Raw genomic sequence first — 16,457 nt, 5'->3', positions numbered from 1 at the left:
GGAGGCTCTGCCCACCCACCCAGACGTCATTATGTCCTTTTTTTGATTCTCTGCACATGTGCAGAAGGCCCTGCACGTGCTCCCATCTACGAATTGGTAGTGAAGGTAAGTAAATATCACCCCTCGGCCAAAGTTCTATTAAAAAAACGATAATTGATAGTGGCCTTCTCTCTTGATGATTCTTTCAGTCAAGAGTTAGTGAAGCTATACAGATGGTCCTGTCTTAAAAGGTATGCAATTAGGCTGGGCATTAAGTGTGACACATACAGGTAGAAATTATATCAGTGTAAATCACCATACCCATAGGCGCCTCTGAGACATGGAACCTCTAGGATTAGGTTTCTAGATTTCAGAGAAACCATGTTACATAAAAAAATTTTTTTGAATTTTTTTAAAATTTTATTTTTTATGAACATATCGTAAATATACAATCTCTTATCCATTCTTAATCATACATATACTCTTTACACTTTCATATTAATTCACTCTTCATCCTAAAAAAAATTAGGAAAATTAGGGAAAAAAAATTATAAATATATTCCGGGTTGTTCTACCATTCCTTCTGCCTTGTTTTACAACAATCCTTCTTCTCCTTCTCTCTTCCCCTTCCTTCTATCCTCTTCTACTTTCTTCTTTCCTCCTCTCCTTCGCCTTCTTTACTTCCCCTACCTTTCCCCCACTCCTCTCTTCTTCCCTCCTTTCTAACCTTCTCTCCTACTCTTTTTTTCCCTCCCTTTCTTCCTCTCCTTTTCCCTTCCTTCTGTTTTTCTCTCTCCTTCTCCCCTCCTATCTAACCTATGTTAAATAAACTTGTGATTGGCAAATGTTGATATCTAATTTGTGGAAGTGGATTAGAGTTAATTGCTTGATAAGGTTTAATCTATCCAACTACAGTATCTCTTAATAAAACCAATGAGTAATGCATTACTCCTATGAGTAGGGCAGAAAGGAGGCAAGAGTCAAAAATATGTCAATGTGTATTTGTGTGTGTGTAATTATATATACAACATACACACATCAGATCAGTTTTATATAGTTAAAGTTACCATAATAATTCAACTATAGTCAAATCCAAAATGAATCAGAAGGGGGAAAAGATTTATAAATACAACATATACAAGATCAAAATAATCATGCCCTTTTTTTTAATCAGGTAAAAGCATAGTATACAAAAATATTTGCCTCTTGCAGTAGTTGTTGATATGTTTCTGACAGCACAAGCAAGATAGGGAAGCCAAAAGACACAACTTAGTACAAGAATTAAAACATACATTACAACATTACTTTATGGACTATATCATATATGCCTAATGTAGACTTCATCATCATCATCATCATCATTATTGAAATTTCTATATAGAAGGAATGTGATGCTGTTATAATTGTATTATATTGAAATATACTAACAAAAATGGTAGAGACTCATTTTATTCATGGAAAACAAATCTTATTTTTATTTAGTAGAACTTATGCATGAGAGTGAAATCAATGGCATTTTTGAGGGAGGCCTCCCACTTTTTCTTAATATCTTGATTATGGATCTTAATTTTCCACTCTCATACCTCACCCTTGCGTTACTAATGGATTAGGTAAACTTGTAGAAAGTAAAACATGTTCTTTTAATTTCATTTTTATTGTTTTTATGTTTGATGATATATGCCACCTACAGTCATTTGTTGGGATAGGTGGCTATAAAAATCAAATCAAATCAAATCAAATCAAATCAAATCAAATATTCTGTTTGGGTAAAAACAAAGGGAAGGGTTCCAGTCATTTTAGCACTGATAATTAACTATCTTTTCTTCTACTAGTAAAAGCATCATTTTATAAAGGTTTATTGTGTTCTTTGAACTATACAAGGAAAACTACAGCTTCATACAACTAACAAAAAACAAAACAAAATCCAATCAACTAACTTCCTGTGTGCAATATAGTAACCTTTGAGGTACACACATTGGATTTCTTCTTTAAAATCAAGGACTGAGTCAGGGGACTAAAATATTTATTAACTGTGTGAACGGTCACTATCTTTGATTTATATTTTTAGCCTGACAGTTAAAATATATATAAAATATTTGCATTAAATGTTTCACATTGTTTATTATTCTAGTAGGTAGAATATTCCATTTCTAAGATGGCAATATAATTAAGCTTTTTACATTCTTAGTATGAGAGTAGGAAGTTGACATATAGTAATTGCTTAGACAACTTCCAGCTCGATCCATCCTTCAGAGCCCAGTCTTCATATGTGGAGACTCAGTCTACCTCCATTTCTCAAACCAGTTGTCCAATCTCTTTCCTTCAATCCTCTACTCTCTTTGATCTACATGATAAAGCAAGACAATGGCTTCTTATTCCAACAATGAGAGATTGGCTTGTATTTCCAGGATATACCAGAATGACTATAATATTTATGAGGGTTAGTGAAGCAAACATTTTCTCATTTTTCCTAAAGCCAGGAAAAGCCTGCTTGGCATACTATGCAAACAGACTTTAGGGGATATTTCCTTCTATTTTAGAAACTGATTTCTTATTCCTGCTTCTGGATGCTGCTTTGAGGCTCACTCTGAGGGGAAACTGTGAAGACGTGAACGATGAGATGGAAGAAAACAATCTGTCTCATTAAAGGACAGAGCTTATTTAACAATATATCATCTAAAAGACACTCCAAAGAGGGCAGAAGATGGTTCAGCTCAGTAACTGGTACCAATGAAAGAATGAAGCAGTTTTTAGCAACAACTGGTGACAGCGTAATAAGGCTATATCGGAAATGAATATAAAGTACCTGTGCTAGTGACTCCAAGCCTTTCATATAATGCATGAAGATTTGCACGTTGTTTCTAATACTGCCAAGGTCCATCCTTTAGACCTCCTTCCAATTTTTCATTTCCATATTTAAATAGACATCTCGGTCTATTTGGAGTGGGGGGAATTAGTACGGAATATGCTTAACAGGAGTGAGGAATTTCTTGCCCAGAATATCCTATCTATGGTAAAGGACAAATTATCAAAAATAGGTGGCACTCTTTTTATTTCAAGAAAAGATCTATCCTTCCTTTTAATGAAGAAGAATTTGACTAAATTGAGTAGCTTCTCAGGCTGCTGGCCAGGAAGTATACAGCTAGTCCTTGACTTACAATCATCTGATTAGTGACTGTTCAAAATTATAACACCACTGAAAAAAGTGACATGGCTGTTTTTCTCATGACCAGTTCAGCATCCCCATAGTCACATGATCAAAATTCACAGTGTCCTGAGGTCATGTGATCACTTTTAGCAAACTTCTGACAAGCAAAGTCAATGCGGAAGGCAGATTCATTTAATAACTGTGTTACTAACTGAACATCTATAGTGATTCACTTAACAACTGTGGCAAGAAAGGTTGTAAAATGAGGCACAATTCACTTAACAATTTTCTCGCTTTTAGCAACAGAAATTTTGGGCTCAGTTGAGGTCATAAGCCTGTAGATGGATAGCTATCTTCTCCTTGAACAATTCTTGATCTTGAGACCGGTATTTCTCAATCCAATGCTGGCTAGGGAATTTTGGAAGCTGAACTCCACATACTGTATCTTATACTTGCTATCTGCTTTGGTCTATACTTGGAATAAACTGTTATGCAAAGGGAGATGGTTCTAACAGGGGCTGTTCTCTACTAAGCGTTAAAATATAGATCTGTCATTTTGCAGCAATTTAAAAAGATGACTGTAATTTTCAAAAGAGACTCAAGAAAGTTTGAAGCAGACATTGCTGTCATTTCATATAAGATTAAGTGCATGAAGCATTCTTTGAATCTTCTTTTGAAAATTGCCAATTTCAGTTTAAAAGTTCTGTCTCCCCTTTTTCTGATCCCCTTTATTGAGTAATCAATGCCATCTCATTACTTAGGTATTCTTTCATCTATGAAGTTTAGGACATTTTTTTAAAAAGGTAGGCAAATAAACAAGCAAGATAATGACCTCTGTGGTTTGATCACACCTTCTCCCATTGTTAAAAGAGGAAAAGCTGTGACTGCAACATGAGTTTTTTGATGATATTCTGCCAACACCCCTGGTTGAAATAGTATTGGACAAAAAAGTATATATTTCAGCTATTGGCAACCTCCAATATATAGAATATAGATAGATAGATAGATAGATAGATAGATAGATAGATAGATAGATAGATAGATAGATAGATAGATAGATAGATATAGATATAGATATAGATATAGATATAGATATAGATATAGATATAGATATAGATATAGATATAGATATAGATATAGATATAGATAGATATAGATATATAGATATATAGAATAGAATTTTGTATTGGCCAAGTGTGATTGGACACACAAGGAATTTGTCTTGGTGCATATGCTCTCAGTGTACATAAAAGAAAAGATACGTTCATCAAGAATCATAAGGTACAACACTTAATGATAGTCATAGGCTACAAATAAGCAACCAGGAAACAATCAATATCAATATAAATCATAGGGATACAAGCAACAAAGTTACAGTCATACAGTCATAAGTGGAGGAGATGTGTAATGGGAACGATGAGAAGATTAATAGTAGTACAGTAACTAGTAACTAGTTTGACTGTGTTGAGGGAATTATTTGTTTAGCAGAGTGATGGCGTTCAGGAAAAAACTGTTCTTGTGTCTAGATGTTCTGGTGTGCAGTGCTCTATAGCAGGGGTCTCCAATCTTGGTCCCTTTAAGACTTGTGGACTTCAACTCCCAGAGTCCCTCAGCCAGCCAAGCTGGCTGAGGAACTCTGGGAGTTGAAGTCCACAAGTCTTAAAGGGTCCAAGGTTGGAGACCCCCTTCTATAGTGTTGTTTTGAGGGTAAGAGTTGAAACAGTTTATGTCCAGGATGTGAGGGGTCTGTAAATATTTTCACAGCCCTCTTTTTGACTCATGCAGTATACAGGTCCTCAACGGAAGGCAGGTTGGTAGCAATTGTTTTTTCTGCAATTCTAATTATCCTCTGAAGTCTGTGTCTGTCTTGTTGGGTTGCAGAACCAATATTTGTCTGCAGATCCCAGACCTCCCAAACAGCAAGCTGAACAACAGAATTTCTGAGAATAATAGTTCCAATATATTGCATCTGGCATACACTAGTAGGTATATCCCATAGGAAATTCTCCTTCTTTGAAACTGCTTTCATTCTTATTAAAAAGTATTGTGTACCTTCCTCTCAAAAGCTGAACTGGCTTTATTCTGTTTTACTTCTGAATATACTGAAAGTTGGGAGAATCAGTTCAAACAGCTCACTCTGAAAGTATGATGTGATGCTTCTTCTTCTTGCAGTTTTCATTTGATTGCTGTGTCATTTCCCTAACCCCATTCAACTTCTTGGCATTATCAAAGAAATGAGAAGCAATGTGGTCAGTTAACGATAAGCAGCAAAATGAAACCCACTCCTGTAATCTCTTCAGTAGGAAAAGAAGAATCGATTTACTACTAAAATTCTTGATTCTTAACCTTTAACTGGGCAAAAAGGGGTTGTCATAAGGCAGCAATTTTTGAACCAAGGTACCTCGAATGAGCTAACGTACAGAAAGTGTCCAAAATCTGACACTCATGACGCCTATGGAATTAAAATTTGACAAATGTTGTAAAACAGTTTATAACTTAATTTAAAAATGGCATAAAACATTTACAACAACAACAACAATAACAACAACAACAACAACAACAATAATAATAATAATAATATCAGAGTTGGAAGGGACCTTGGAGGCCTTCTAGTGGAGGATGCCTTATGCACAGTCACTCACGCTCTGGTTACGTCTCGGTTGGATTACTGCAATGCTCTCTACATGGGGCTGCCCTTGAGGTGCATCCGGAGGCTGCAGTTAGTCCAGAATGCGGCTGCGCGAGTAGTAATGGGAGCCGCGCGTGGCTCCCACGTAACACCACTGCTCCGTAGTCTGCACTGGCTTCCTGTGGTCCACCTTTAAAGCGCTCCATAGCTTAGGACCCGGGTACTTACGAGACCGCCTGCTGTTACCTTATGCCTCCCACCGACCCGTACGCTCTCATAGAGAGGGTCTCCTCAGGGTGCCGTCTGCCAAACAGTGTCGGCTGGCAGCCCCCAGGAATAGGGCCTTCTCCGTGGGAGCATCGACGCTCTGGAATGAACTCCCCCCTGGCCTACGTCAAGTGCCTGATCTTCGGACCTTCCGTCGTGAGCTAAAAACATACTTATTTATTCAAGCGGGACTGGCATAATAGTTTGATTTTAAACTGGGGTTTTATTAATATTTTAAATATTTTAAATTTTAATTTTAATTATCAGCCGTTTTCGTAATTTTGCTACGTTTTAATTCGTTTTTAACTGTACATATCTTGTATTTTATTTCTGGCTGTACACCGCCCTGAGTCCTTCGGGAGAAGGGCGGTATAAAAATTTAATAAATAATAAATAAATAAATAATAATAGTCCAACCCCCTGCCCAGGCAGGAAACCCTACACCATTTCAAACAAATGGCTATCCAACATTTCCTGTACTAATGTTTGACTGTGCTATTTAATTCAACGTAAGGTAGATAAATCTCTGAAAATATCCCAACAATGCATCCAGTGAAGGCAATACATTCAGTCATTGTTGAAAGCATTGAGAAATCCAGTCAGGAAATATGTCTGAAAGGATGACCCAATATGTCATGGGTTGCCTAATACTTTCCAAATGCTCAAAAAGAAAATTACTCAATATCTAGAGGAGGATGAGATTTTCAAGAAGCTCTTTCAGAACATCTCCACTGGAATGCTTTCAATCTTTACAAAAAAATTAAGGGTTTTTAAAATAGGATGATGATTACAACAGAATAACCAAATTTTCTTTGTCCATGCAGGACAATCTGTGATTCTTTGTCGCCTTGTATGGCTGAAGGCTAAACTGCATCTGATATTATTCATGATTTTTAGAAAATACATTTGATGTGCTTTTGTTTGGGGGGGGATAGGTAGTAGTGGTGGGGATAACGGAGGTGTAAAAAAAAAATTAGGCTATCAGGCAGGATCTTGTCCCTTTGTAGTTATATGTCTGTGGTTTTTTTTTAAAGAAAGGGGAAATATTAGGTTACATAGTGGTGGCTACCATCTTTTGACCCCTTCCCTACAGACACTCCTAAAGGAGAAGCAACAGTGGCAGCTCAGCCACTATTGCTGATTTCCTAGTGATTCCCTAGTACAGTTGTATGACCTAACTGAGTTGGATGCTGAAACATTACCTCTCCCTGACAGCAAGGTCAGAAAAAGGGGGGGGGGGAAATGATGTATTAAAGTAGATGGCAAAAGTGGAAGTAGATTTGCTGTTCTCTTGATACAAAGAGAGAAAAAGAGTGAATAAGGCTGGATGAAGAAAAACTTACTGTTGGAGCAAATGGTTGGGAAAAAAAATTGGCTTGCCAGAAGACTAATACTGGAATTTGATGTGGTAAAACCAGAATTGCTAATTAAAAGCGTTAATAAAGAAATTAAAGCTTAGGTAATTTTGTTACAAAATGCAACAGCAGGGATCATTGGAAACACTGTCCAGCTTAGAAAAATCATAGGTAGTTGAAAAAGTGACCCACAGAAGCCAAAGTGGCTAAATTCTATTACATGACATTACAAAAACTCAGAGAAGTAATTACTGACACATAAAAAATGATGTCCATTGGGTTATTGGTGTATTTATTACAATTAAATCCCACTGCAATAATAGATAGATTCTTAGTTGCTTGTGACGTAAGAGAACAGTCAACAAGAATAAATTAAAAGTAACCCAGAGACAACAGAGGGCCAAAGAGGAGTCTAAATGTATGAAGAGCTGGAAATAACTGAATGATTGAACAATATGAATATCTACTTTTCATGTTGTACTAAACATTCCTAGTCTCTGTTATCGCTACAAAATCTAGTAGATGAATGGGTGATGGTACCCCACTGTATTTAATTCAAAATGATGCCCTCAGTTTGTTCAAAAAATACTGGCAGTGCACCAGATAGACAAATTAAGTGCAAAATGTGTGTGTGTCTCTCTCTGTGTGTGTGTGTGTGAATACATTTGATAGAAAAAATAATTTTGGGAGTTAAAAGGAAAACGTGTTAAGCATTAAATTTGATTAAACACAGTGAAAACATTTCCAACTGAATACACAAAGAACAATCAAGATGCTGTTCTTAATTTAAGTTCAGCTTCTCTTCTTAAATGGTTTAAGGCAGATTGAAGGAGCTATATAGTACTGATACCTACATATGAAAATTCAGGATATTCTTGAAAACCTGGAGCAAGAAAATGAGTGTCTGTTAATCTCTTGTTATCAAAGCACTAGTTCAATGCAGAGACTGGGCCATTTAATTTCTGTCATGGAGATTTCCATTTTCAATGTGAATTCTAAAAAAGTCATTGCTAAAATAAAGTAAGCTAGAGTCTTGGAATATGCATGTCAAAACTCCGGCATTGAGGAATTAATACTACACAGACCAAAATTCTCTATTTGAATCATAGCTTCATAAAGGCAGTCCATAGTTTTAGGCTAGTCAAGTATGGAATACCCTACAGGTAGAACACTTTTAGATTTAATTCACGGAGATTATGGAAATAAAAAGGAGAATTGATTAAGACTTTGTTCTTGCTTTTATCTGCCAAAATGTATGAAGCAGAAATATCATAGTTTATATAATATATTAATCAGGACTCTTTCCAGCCAACTGGTGGGCACGCATTTTATGCATTTATTTATTATAAATGCTTCTGAGTGGATTCAGTGAAATGGGCGGGTTACAACATTGTTGTGACAAGTAGTTATTATCAGACACAATCTGTCCTAAACAAACATATTTTATTAGAACAGCTGAGAATTACTTCATTCTCAGCTTACTCCAAATTAATTCCAAAACAAGTCCTTCAGAAAAAGTCCTTCAGCTTTATCACAAACCTTTATCTTCTTGTCTTGCCAAAGGCTTTTCTTGGCAAAGCCCCACAAAGTTCAGAAACAAGAGACGCCGACAAGAAACAATTGTAGCAACATTGCTTTCTTACAAAAAGCCCAAGAGCTGTTGCTGCTCTTTTAAGCCTTATGGGAGGGGCCAGTCATATCCTGGCCTGACTCCTGAGTCGTCCTTTTTACTTTAGCTGCTCTTGCCTTCTGGACTAGGAACAGGCTCCTCCTGTTCCTCTGCCTCTCTGCTGTCCGCTCTGGAAGCTCTGGAGTCATACATCACTCCCAGATGGCCCTGGCCTCATCTATGTCTCTGACACAGAGCCCTCATCCGGGCCTTCCCCTGACTCCAGGACTGGCCCATTGTCCTCCCCAGCCTCCTCACTGTCCGACTCAGCTGCCAGCTCTGCTGCTGGCTGCTGGTGGACCACAACAAACATGCAATACATTTAATGTATCCCAATAGTTGAAAACGTATTAAAATTATTAGACATATCAGTGATAATCTATTAACATAGAATTAACATAACTATAGTGTAGCCTTTACATTCTGTCTGAGGATTGCAAGATTGAGGCTTAATTATATAATATTATACTAGAGAGGGTTGTACTAAATCTCTGACTTTTTTTCACCCTATTGAGAGGTTGAAGTCCTGGAAAAGAGCAACAATTGGATGAAGGAGCTAAGGAATGGAATAACAGCCTTAAGCCTCTGGAAGGCTTAGGGCACCTGTGTGGTTTTTTAAAATCCCCCCACTCATCAACCCAAGACCAAAAAGATTCAAAAATCATTGGCCTTGCTGATTCTAGTGAACGGGTTGCCCATTCTTGCCCTCAGCTGTATGATTGAAGCACCACTAGTCACTTGTAAATGTCAAATATGCGACACAAGTAGGGCTGGGCGAGGTGTGGTTCAAATGAAACCTTAGTCAACTGGAATGGCTTAGACTTCATTTGAAGTCAATTTGACATTTTAAACTTTCCATGAACAAGGGATCAAGAGTACTGGATGGTAAGACCTGTTAGAATCTGGAACTGAGCCAACTCTGGATTAAAACGGGTTGCTTGGAGGAGTTGCATAAAACTGATAGATGGAGTTGGCAGGCACCTTTAGTTCACTGAAAGGTGTGATAGACAATAAATCATAGTGAAAGTCTACTTTGAAGTCTGAGTGGTGATGATAAAACGCTGTAATTCCTCATTATTAGGATGGCTAATTAAAACCAGGAAATAGAGTTTGGTTTACAGCAAACCCAATTTGATAAAGAAAAACTATAGAATGTCTTAGAATCATTTTGAAACTATAAAACTAAGAAGTAGAAAGAAATAAGAAATTCTATTATCAGGACTTAAATACATTTAATCTGTGTGATTGTGTTATTAGCACTGTTTAACTATACCTCTCTTATAATGAGATATTCAGAGAGAAGCAAGTCTGACTTGATCTGATTTTACTTTAAACAATGGCTTTAACTTTCACTAGCTGTAGTATATCTCAATGAAAATATATCAGTTTTATTTCATTGATGTATTGGTTTCAAGATCACTGAAGGAGAGGCAGCTACCTCCTGCCTTAAAAAGGGTAGTGGTGTGTCCCTTCTTCAAGAGGCTCTCCTTGAACAGTTTTCAATAGCTATTGGTCAATCTCCAGTTTTCTGTTTTTGGGAAAAGTTGTTGAGAAGTCCACAATACATGAGAATCCTGAAAGTTTATCTAGTCCCATTTCAGTTAGGTTTCAGGCCAGGATATAGTACTGAGGCAAGCTTTGGTTGTGCTGTGCTTGGTTGTAGATGACTTTTGTCAAAATGGTAATCCATCCTTGTGGTCCTTGATCTCTCAGTGCCTTTTGATACCATTGTCCTTCTGAGCCAGCTCTGTGGGATGGAGTTTAGGGGCACTGTTCTATGTTGGTTCTCTTCTTTTCTCTGTAGCTCATTCTAGTCAAGGTTGGCGGGAATAAAGTCATTCCCTCAGATTCTCCTTTGTGGGTTGCTTTAGGGTTCTACTCTCTCTCTCTCCCCTCATTTTCAGCATCTACATGAAACCATTGGGCAGGGGTGGGCTTCAAAAATTTTAGCAAGGGGTTCTCTGCCCAGTTGCTGGGTGGGCGTGGCCCTGGTGGGCATGGCTAGTTGGCCTCGGGCACCATGGCAGTAGGGTGTTTTTGCCCTCCCTGGGCTCCGGAGGCTTTTCTTGAGCCTCCAGGAGGGCAAAAACAACTCCTAGGTTCCAGAGACTCTCTGGAGGCTAGAAAGAGGTCTTCTTCCAGCCTTCCATTAGGCCCGTTTTTCATTCTCCCTGAGCCTCCGTGCACTCCTGCACTTACCTGGCATTCAAAACGGGCCGTGCGGGGACTCCTGGGAGGGGAGCAGTGGGAGGGGAGGGGTGGGCGGGGCCAGCCAGGAGTGGGATTTGGGGGTTCTCCAAACTGCACAGAATCTTAGCTAGAGGTTCTCCTGAACCCTTGTGAACCCCCAGCAGCCTACCCCTGCTATTGGGTGAGGATATCCGCCAGTTTAGTGTTCAGTATCATCAGTAAGTTAATGATATCCAAGTATATATTTTTATTCTGGGCCAGGCAAGAGAGCCTGTAAGTTCTGTCCCAATGCCTGGGAGCTGTGCAAGTTTGATGGGAGTAATCATCTCTTACTCAATCCTACCAAAACTAAATGACTGGGTATTTGGGCTATCTAGATTCCAGGACGTTCCATCTCTGAATTTGCACTTCTCCTTTTAAAAGTGGTGTGCAATTGGGTTTTTTCCCAGGGCTCACAACTCCTACTCAATGCTCAGATGACAGTTGTGAGGCCTTTGCACAGCTTCTTCTGATGTGCCAATTGTGCCTTTTCCCTGATTGTGAGGAGACTATGGTGGTTTTGTGTTCGCTATCTTCCACCACATATGAAGTAGCGATGAAGATTGCACACAAGTATCTTCTAGAGTAGATAAAGAAGCATTTTATCTATTCTAAAACATGTTTGTGTGCAATCTTCATCACTGCTTCATATGATGTGGAAATGGTGAACACAAGACCACAGAAATAATGTCCAATCTAACAACTTTTTATCATTAAGCAGATTCAGAAAACACTTATTATCTGTGCAATGACTCCTGACCAATCATGTGAGACAGAGATATATGCATCCATTCGTAACCAAATTGATACCAAAGTGGATGTGTTGTGCATCATGATCCAAGTTCTACTTGCATCATTTTATTTTATACTTATATTATATCATCACACAAAAATACATGAATGGGGGGAATTAATATCACTAGGCACATTTGGTCTTTGTGCTCCTGCAGATGCCTATGAGAGATTGATGTTATTCATCAGACAATGTTGATGAGGCTCACTGCCTTCTCCATTGATCCCTGCCTTCTCATGATGTTATTCAGTAATGTTTTTATGCATGTTTGTTTGTGACACTGCTAATTCCTGTTTGAATTCCCATCCAATCCTGCTATTGATGTTTGTCAAAAATTGAGGTGACAGAGCCACATACAAGCTTGGAGTAATCTCTTTAGAAATTATTTATTTTTATTTATTTATTTATTATGTCATAACAATATATATAAGCATTAACATGGAATAACTATATAATATATAAGCATATATATGAGCATAAGTATGTAATAACTATATTAATTTGATATAATGAAGAGGAACAATAAGACAGGGAACAGTAGGCACGTTTGTGCTCTTATGCACGCCCCTTATAGACCTCTTAGGAATGGGGTGAGGTCAATAGTAGATAGTTTTTGGTTAAAGATTTTGGGATTTTGAGAAGAGATCACAGAGTCAGGTAATGTGTTCCAAGCATTAATAACTCTGTTACAGAAGTCATATTTTCCACAATCAAGATTGAAGCGGTTAACATTAAGCTTAAGCCTATTGTTTGCTCTTGTATTGTTGTGATTGAAGCTGAAGAAGTTTTCAACAGGAAGAACATTGCAATAGATGATTCTATGAGTTAAACACAGGTCCTGTCGAAGGCGGCGGAGTTCTAAATTTTCTAAACCCAGGATTTCAAGTCTGGTGGCATAAGGTATTTTGTTGTATTCTGAGGAGTGGAGAATTCTTCTTGTAAAATATTTCTGGACACGTTCGATTGTGTTGATATCAGAAATGTGGTATGGGTTCCAAACAGGCGAGCTTTATTCAAGAATTGGTCTAGCAAATGTTTTATAATTACTCTAATTCTCCTTAAGATTGTCCATAAAGTACCAAAAGGTGATGGGAAGATGCAATTTCTTGAGTTTTATCCCTGATTTTAGTGCCCTCCCAATTTACTCAACAATTTGTTTTGGGGTTTTTTCTGTTGATGCAGCTATCCTGCCTATAACACAAACAAACCTTTGATCGAGCCCCCAAGCCTTTTCCTTTTACAGAAAAATGACTAATTATTAATTAAAATTTTAAAAAAGGAGCAGTTTTCTCAAAAAAGCATCTAACATCACTCAACTAGTTATCCATTAATGGGTTTTCTGGTAAACATATTAAGATATTGAAATATCTGAGCATTTCATTTCAGTGGCTGACAATGCGGAAAGAAACACTAAGAATAATTTCTCTCAGAGCCCAGAGATTTGCAAATTCCATTTTGAAATTTCAATGGTAGCAATTATACCCTGGCTGCAATGAATATCTTTAGTTGAAATGTAATTAGCCATCTGCTAAACACAATGCAGATTCATAATTCCCGTGAATCAATCTTTCTAGCAGTAATGCACTCTACATTTTAAAGAATTTTGTTGTGAGTCTCTAGGTGTCTTTTCAATATCTTGAGGACTGGAATAAGCTCTACCGAGTCTTGTAACTCAGCCACCTCAATTTTGGACAAATTAATAGCTTCCTAGCTTTCCTGACCTTGCAGCATAATTACATATTAGCATAGTATAGTTTCAAATATAAAATCAGTTCAATATTTAACCACGCTGATCCTCAAGGAGATCTCACCGGAACTGAAGCAATGATCTGAAGAGTAATCTGAGCACAACTCCCTTGTTGCTTGGAATAGTTTGACTGGAAAATCGTTCTCCAATGCCAGTTTTTGCTAACATTTAATGTCCATCTCAAGGGATGCAGTGGCTCAGTGGCTAAGATGCTGAGCTTGTCGATCAAAAGGTTGACAGTTCAGTGTTCCAAATGCCGCGTAATAGCCATGTAATAGGGTGAGCTCCCGTTACTTGTCCCAGCTAGCAGTTTGATAGCACGTTAAAAAATGCAAGTAGAAAAATAGGGACCACCTTTGGTGGGAAGGTAACAGCATTCCATGAGCCTTTGCCGGTTAGTCATGCCGGCCACATGACCACAGAGACTTCTTCGGACAGCGCTGGCTCTTGGCTTTGAAACGGAGATGAGTACCACCCCCTAGAGCTGGAAATGACTAGCACATATGTGCGAGGGGAACCTTTACCTTAAATGTCCATCTCATAGATGAACTTTCCCCATTGCCAGACCCAGTACACTGATCTTCAAATTATTGGAGGAAAAAATTAATGCCCATTTTTGCAAGAACATGTATGCCCTTGTTCAGCAGGTGAAATAGAAAGCTTCACACTTGCTTGTGTACGTGCTGTTTTTATGAGGTCTGGTGGGTAAATCTAATGTTACCCCTTCCAAAGAACAGTTGTGACAGTTTGGAAGAAGAGAATGTTCTCTCCTTTTTAGATGAAAGAGCTCTGATCTCCAGAATGGTAGTCTATTGTTTATTCAGTCACAATTTTTAGTCTTGTTTAAATATTGTAGCTACTTTATTAATTCGTGTGTGCATTTGTGTGTTTGTGTGTGTGTGTATTTCCCCTCCACTATAATTAGAATCCTGAAACTGCTAGCGAAGATGTAAAATTGTTTGGTTTTTTTTGTCTCTTTATAACTCAAAGGTGACCAAGATGCTGGCTGTGGTGGTGATTCTCTTTGCTCTTCTGTGGATGCCATACCGTACCTTAGTGGTAGTCAACTCTTTCATGGACCCTCCCTACCTGAACAGCTGGTTTCTCCTCTTCTGTAGACTCTGCATCTACCTGAACAGTGCTATCAATCCAGTCATTTATAACTTGATGTCCCAAAAATTTAGAGCTGCCTTCAGAAAGTTATGCAAATGCGAGCAGAAGAGAACTGAAATTGCCACGCAGTTTAACACCCCTGTCTTCTACAGCACAATGAAAGACTATTCTCATGACAGTTCGGAGCACAATGTAACAGAACAAGAAGATCTCAATGGCTGCCCTCCAATATCCAGGAAGAAATAATCCTTCCAAGTAAACATGGCACACAATCACTGTCTTTGGTTGCAGAAACCACCAATGTGGATCATTTTAGGAAAATCTGATCAGCATGCTAAAGATCTATTATTCTATTTTCTGCATTTGGATGTAATATTTTCATTGCTGTATTTTAATGCTAACCTGAGCTTACCTATGTCAAATATTAGTTGTGGCTAAAATTTGTTGTGGTACAATGAAATCTCTCACTTGGTGTCAATAGCCTTTTCTGAACAATCCTCTCTCAGAACTGTGTGCAATCCATTGGCTACACTCTGTCCATAGTATTCTCACCAACACAAACTTACTGTTGTTCATGCTTTTTTGAAGAAGAGGATTTGGAATGAGAAGCTCCTTTATTTGAAACTTTTCTCCTGGATCAGAAAGAGAGACATTTCTGGGATGAAAGGCTAGACAGAAGAAACCTCTCTATCTTGGGGCCTTAAGAAAATAATTGGACTAGATTGGACCTATGGGCTTCAAATGTCCCATGTCTGTTCTAAAGCCTGGTTGAAGTAGGAAAATATCTCATTGATGAAAGTGATAGATATTCTTGCAGAAGAAATGGAGACAAAGAAAATTTCCCTGAATAAGTCTAACTCTTCTGAAATGGCTCTCTAAGTTTCATGCACTAGTTTAAACATTAAACTACGGTATGTATCTTGCTGGCTCAAGTGAAATTTGGCATATAGAGCCTTTCTAGAACTTTCCATGATGTCTGTTGGCTACTACGGATGCTTTTACAGGACATGCTCTAGAAATAGGGGACAGGCTTCCTTGCTGTTAAAACAGAATCATTGGAAAGATGTTGCCTTTTCATTCATTAGAATTAAGGTCATCTAATTTGATACTTTTCTGCATTGAAATTTGTTCTCCAGTTCTTCAGGATAGAGATTATTCCAGGAAATATTGAGGATTGAATCTGTAATCTTTTGCATGTCAGTATGTGTTTTACCAATTAACTAATCGCTTACTGTCTAGTTTATTATGAATGTGAAGCATTTGAAAGTATATTATTAATTTTAATAGGTAAACATGAACTGTAAGCAGGTTGAGAAATCTGTAAACTGATGTCCAAAATACTGATAATCCAGATTAGGAAGTACACTGATAGAAAAAGCCAGGCACTGCTTATATGAGGCAGATAACATATTCCAAGGTGCTGGAAGTAAATGAAGTATTGTCCCATGTAATGATCTGGTTGTATCTGTGTTATTTTTTCAGTTAACACATATCTAAAACTTCAGTATCTGAGGAACATTATTTAGAC

General features: G+C 37.8%; 1 protein-coding gene across 1 annotated transcript in view; it reads left to right on the top strand.

Moving 5' to 3' along the window:
- The window catches only part of LOC131196099 (thyrotropin-releasing hormone receptor-like), a 34,463-nt gene extending 18,237 nt beyond the window's left edge, over positions 1 to 16,226 (top strand). Inside the window, exon 4 of the mRNA XM_058178527.1 lies at positions 14,807 to 16,226. Within this exon, the coding sequence (XP_058034510.1) occupies positions 14,807 to 15,175 (369 nt within the window). The 3' untranslated portion in view covers positions 15,176 to 16,226. The remainder of the gene's footprint in view (positions 1 to 14,806) is intronic.
- Positions 16,227 to 16,457: the final 231 nt, after the last annotated feature.

This window comes from Ahaetulla prasina, chromosome 3, assembly GCF_028640845.1.
Source record: "Ahaetulla prasina isolate Xishuangbanna chromosome 3, ASM2864084v1, whole genome shotgun sequence".
In the NCBI taxonomy this organism is placed as follows: Eukaryota; Metazoa; Chordata; class Lepidosauria; order Squamata; family Colubridae; genus Ahaetulla; species Ahaetulla prasina.
The sequence above is the reverse complement of the archived record's forward strand: the minus strand, read 5'-3'. Positions and strand labels throughout refer to the sequence as shown.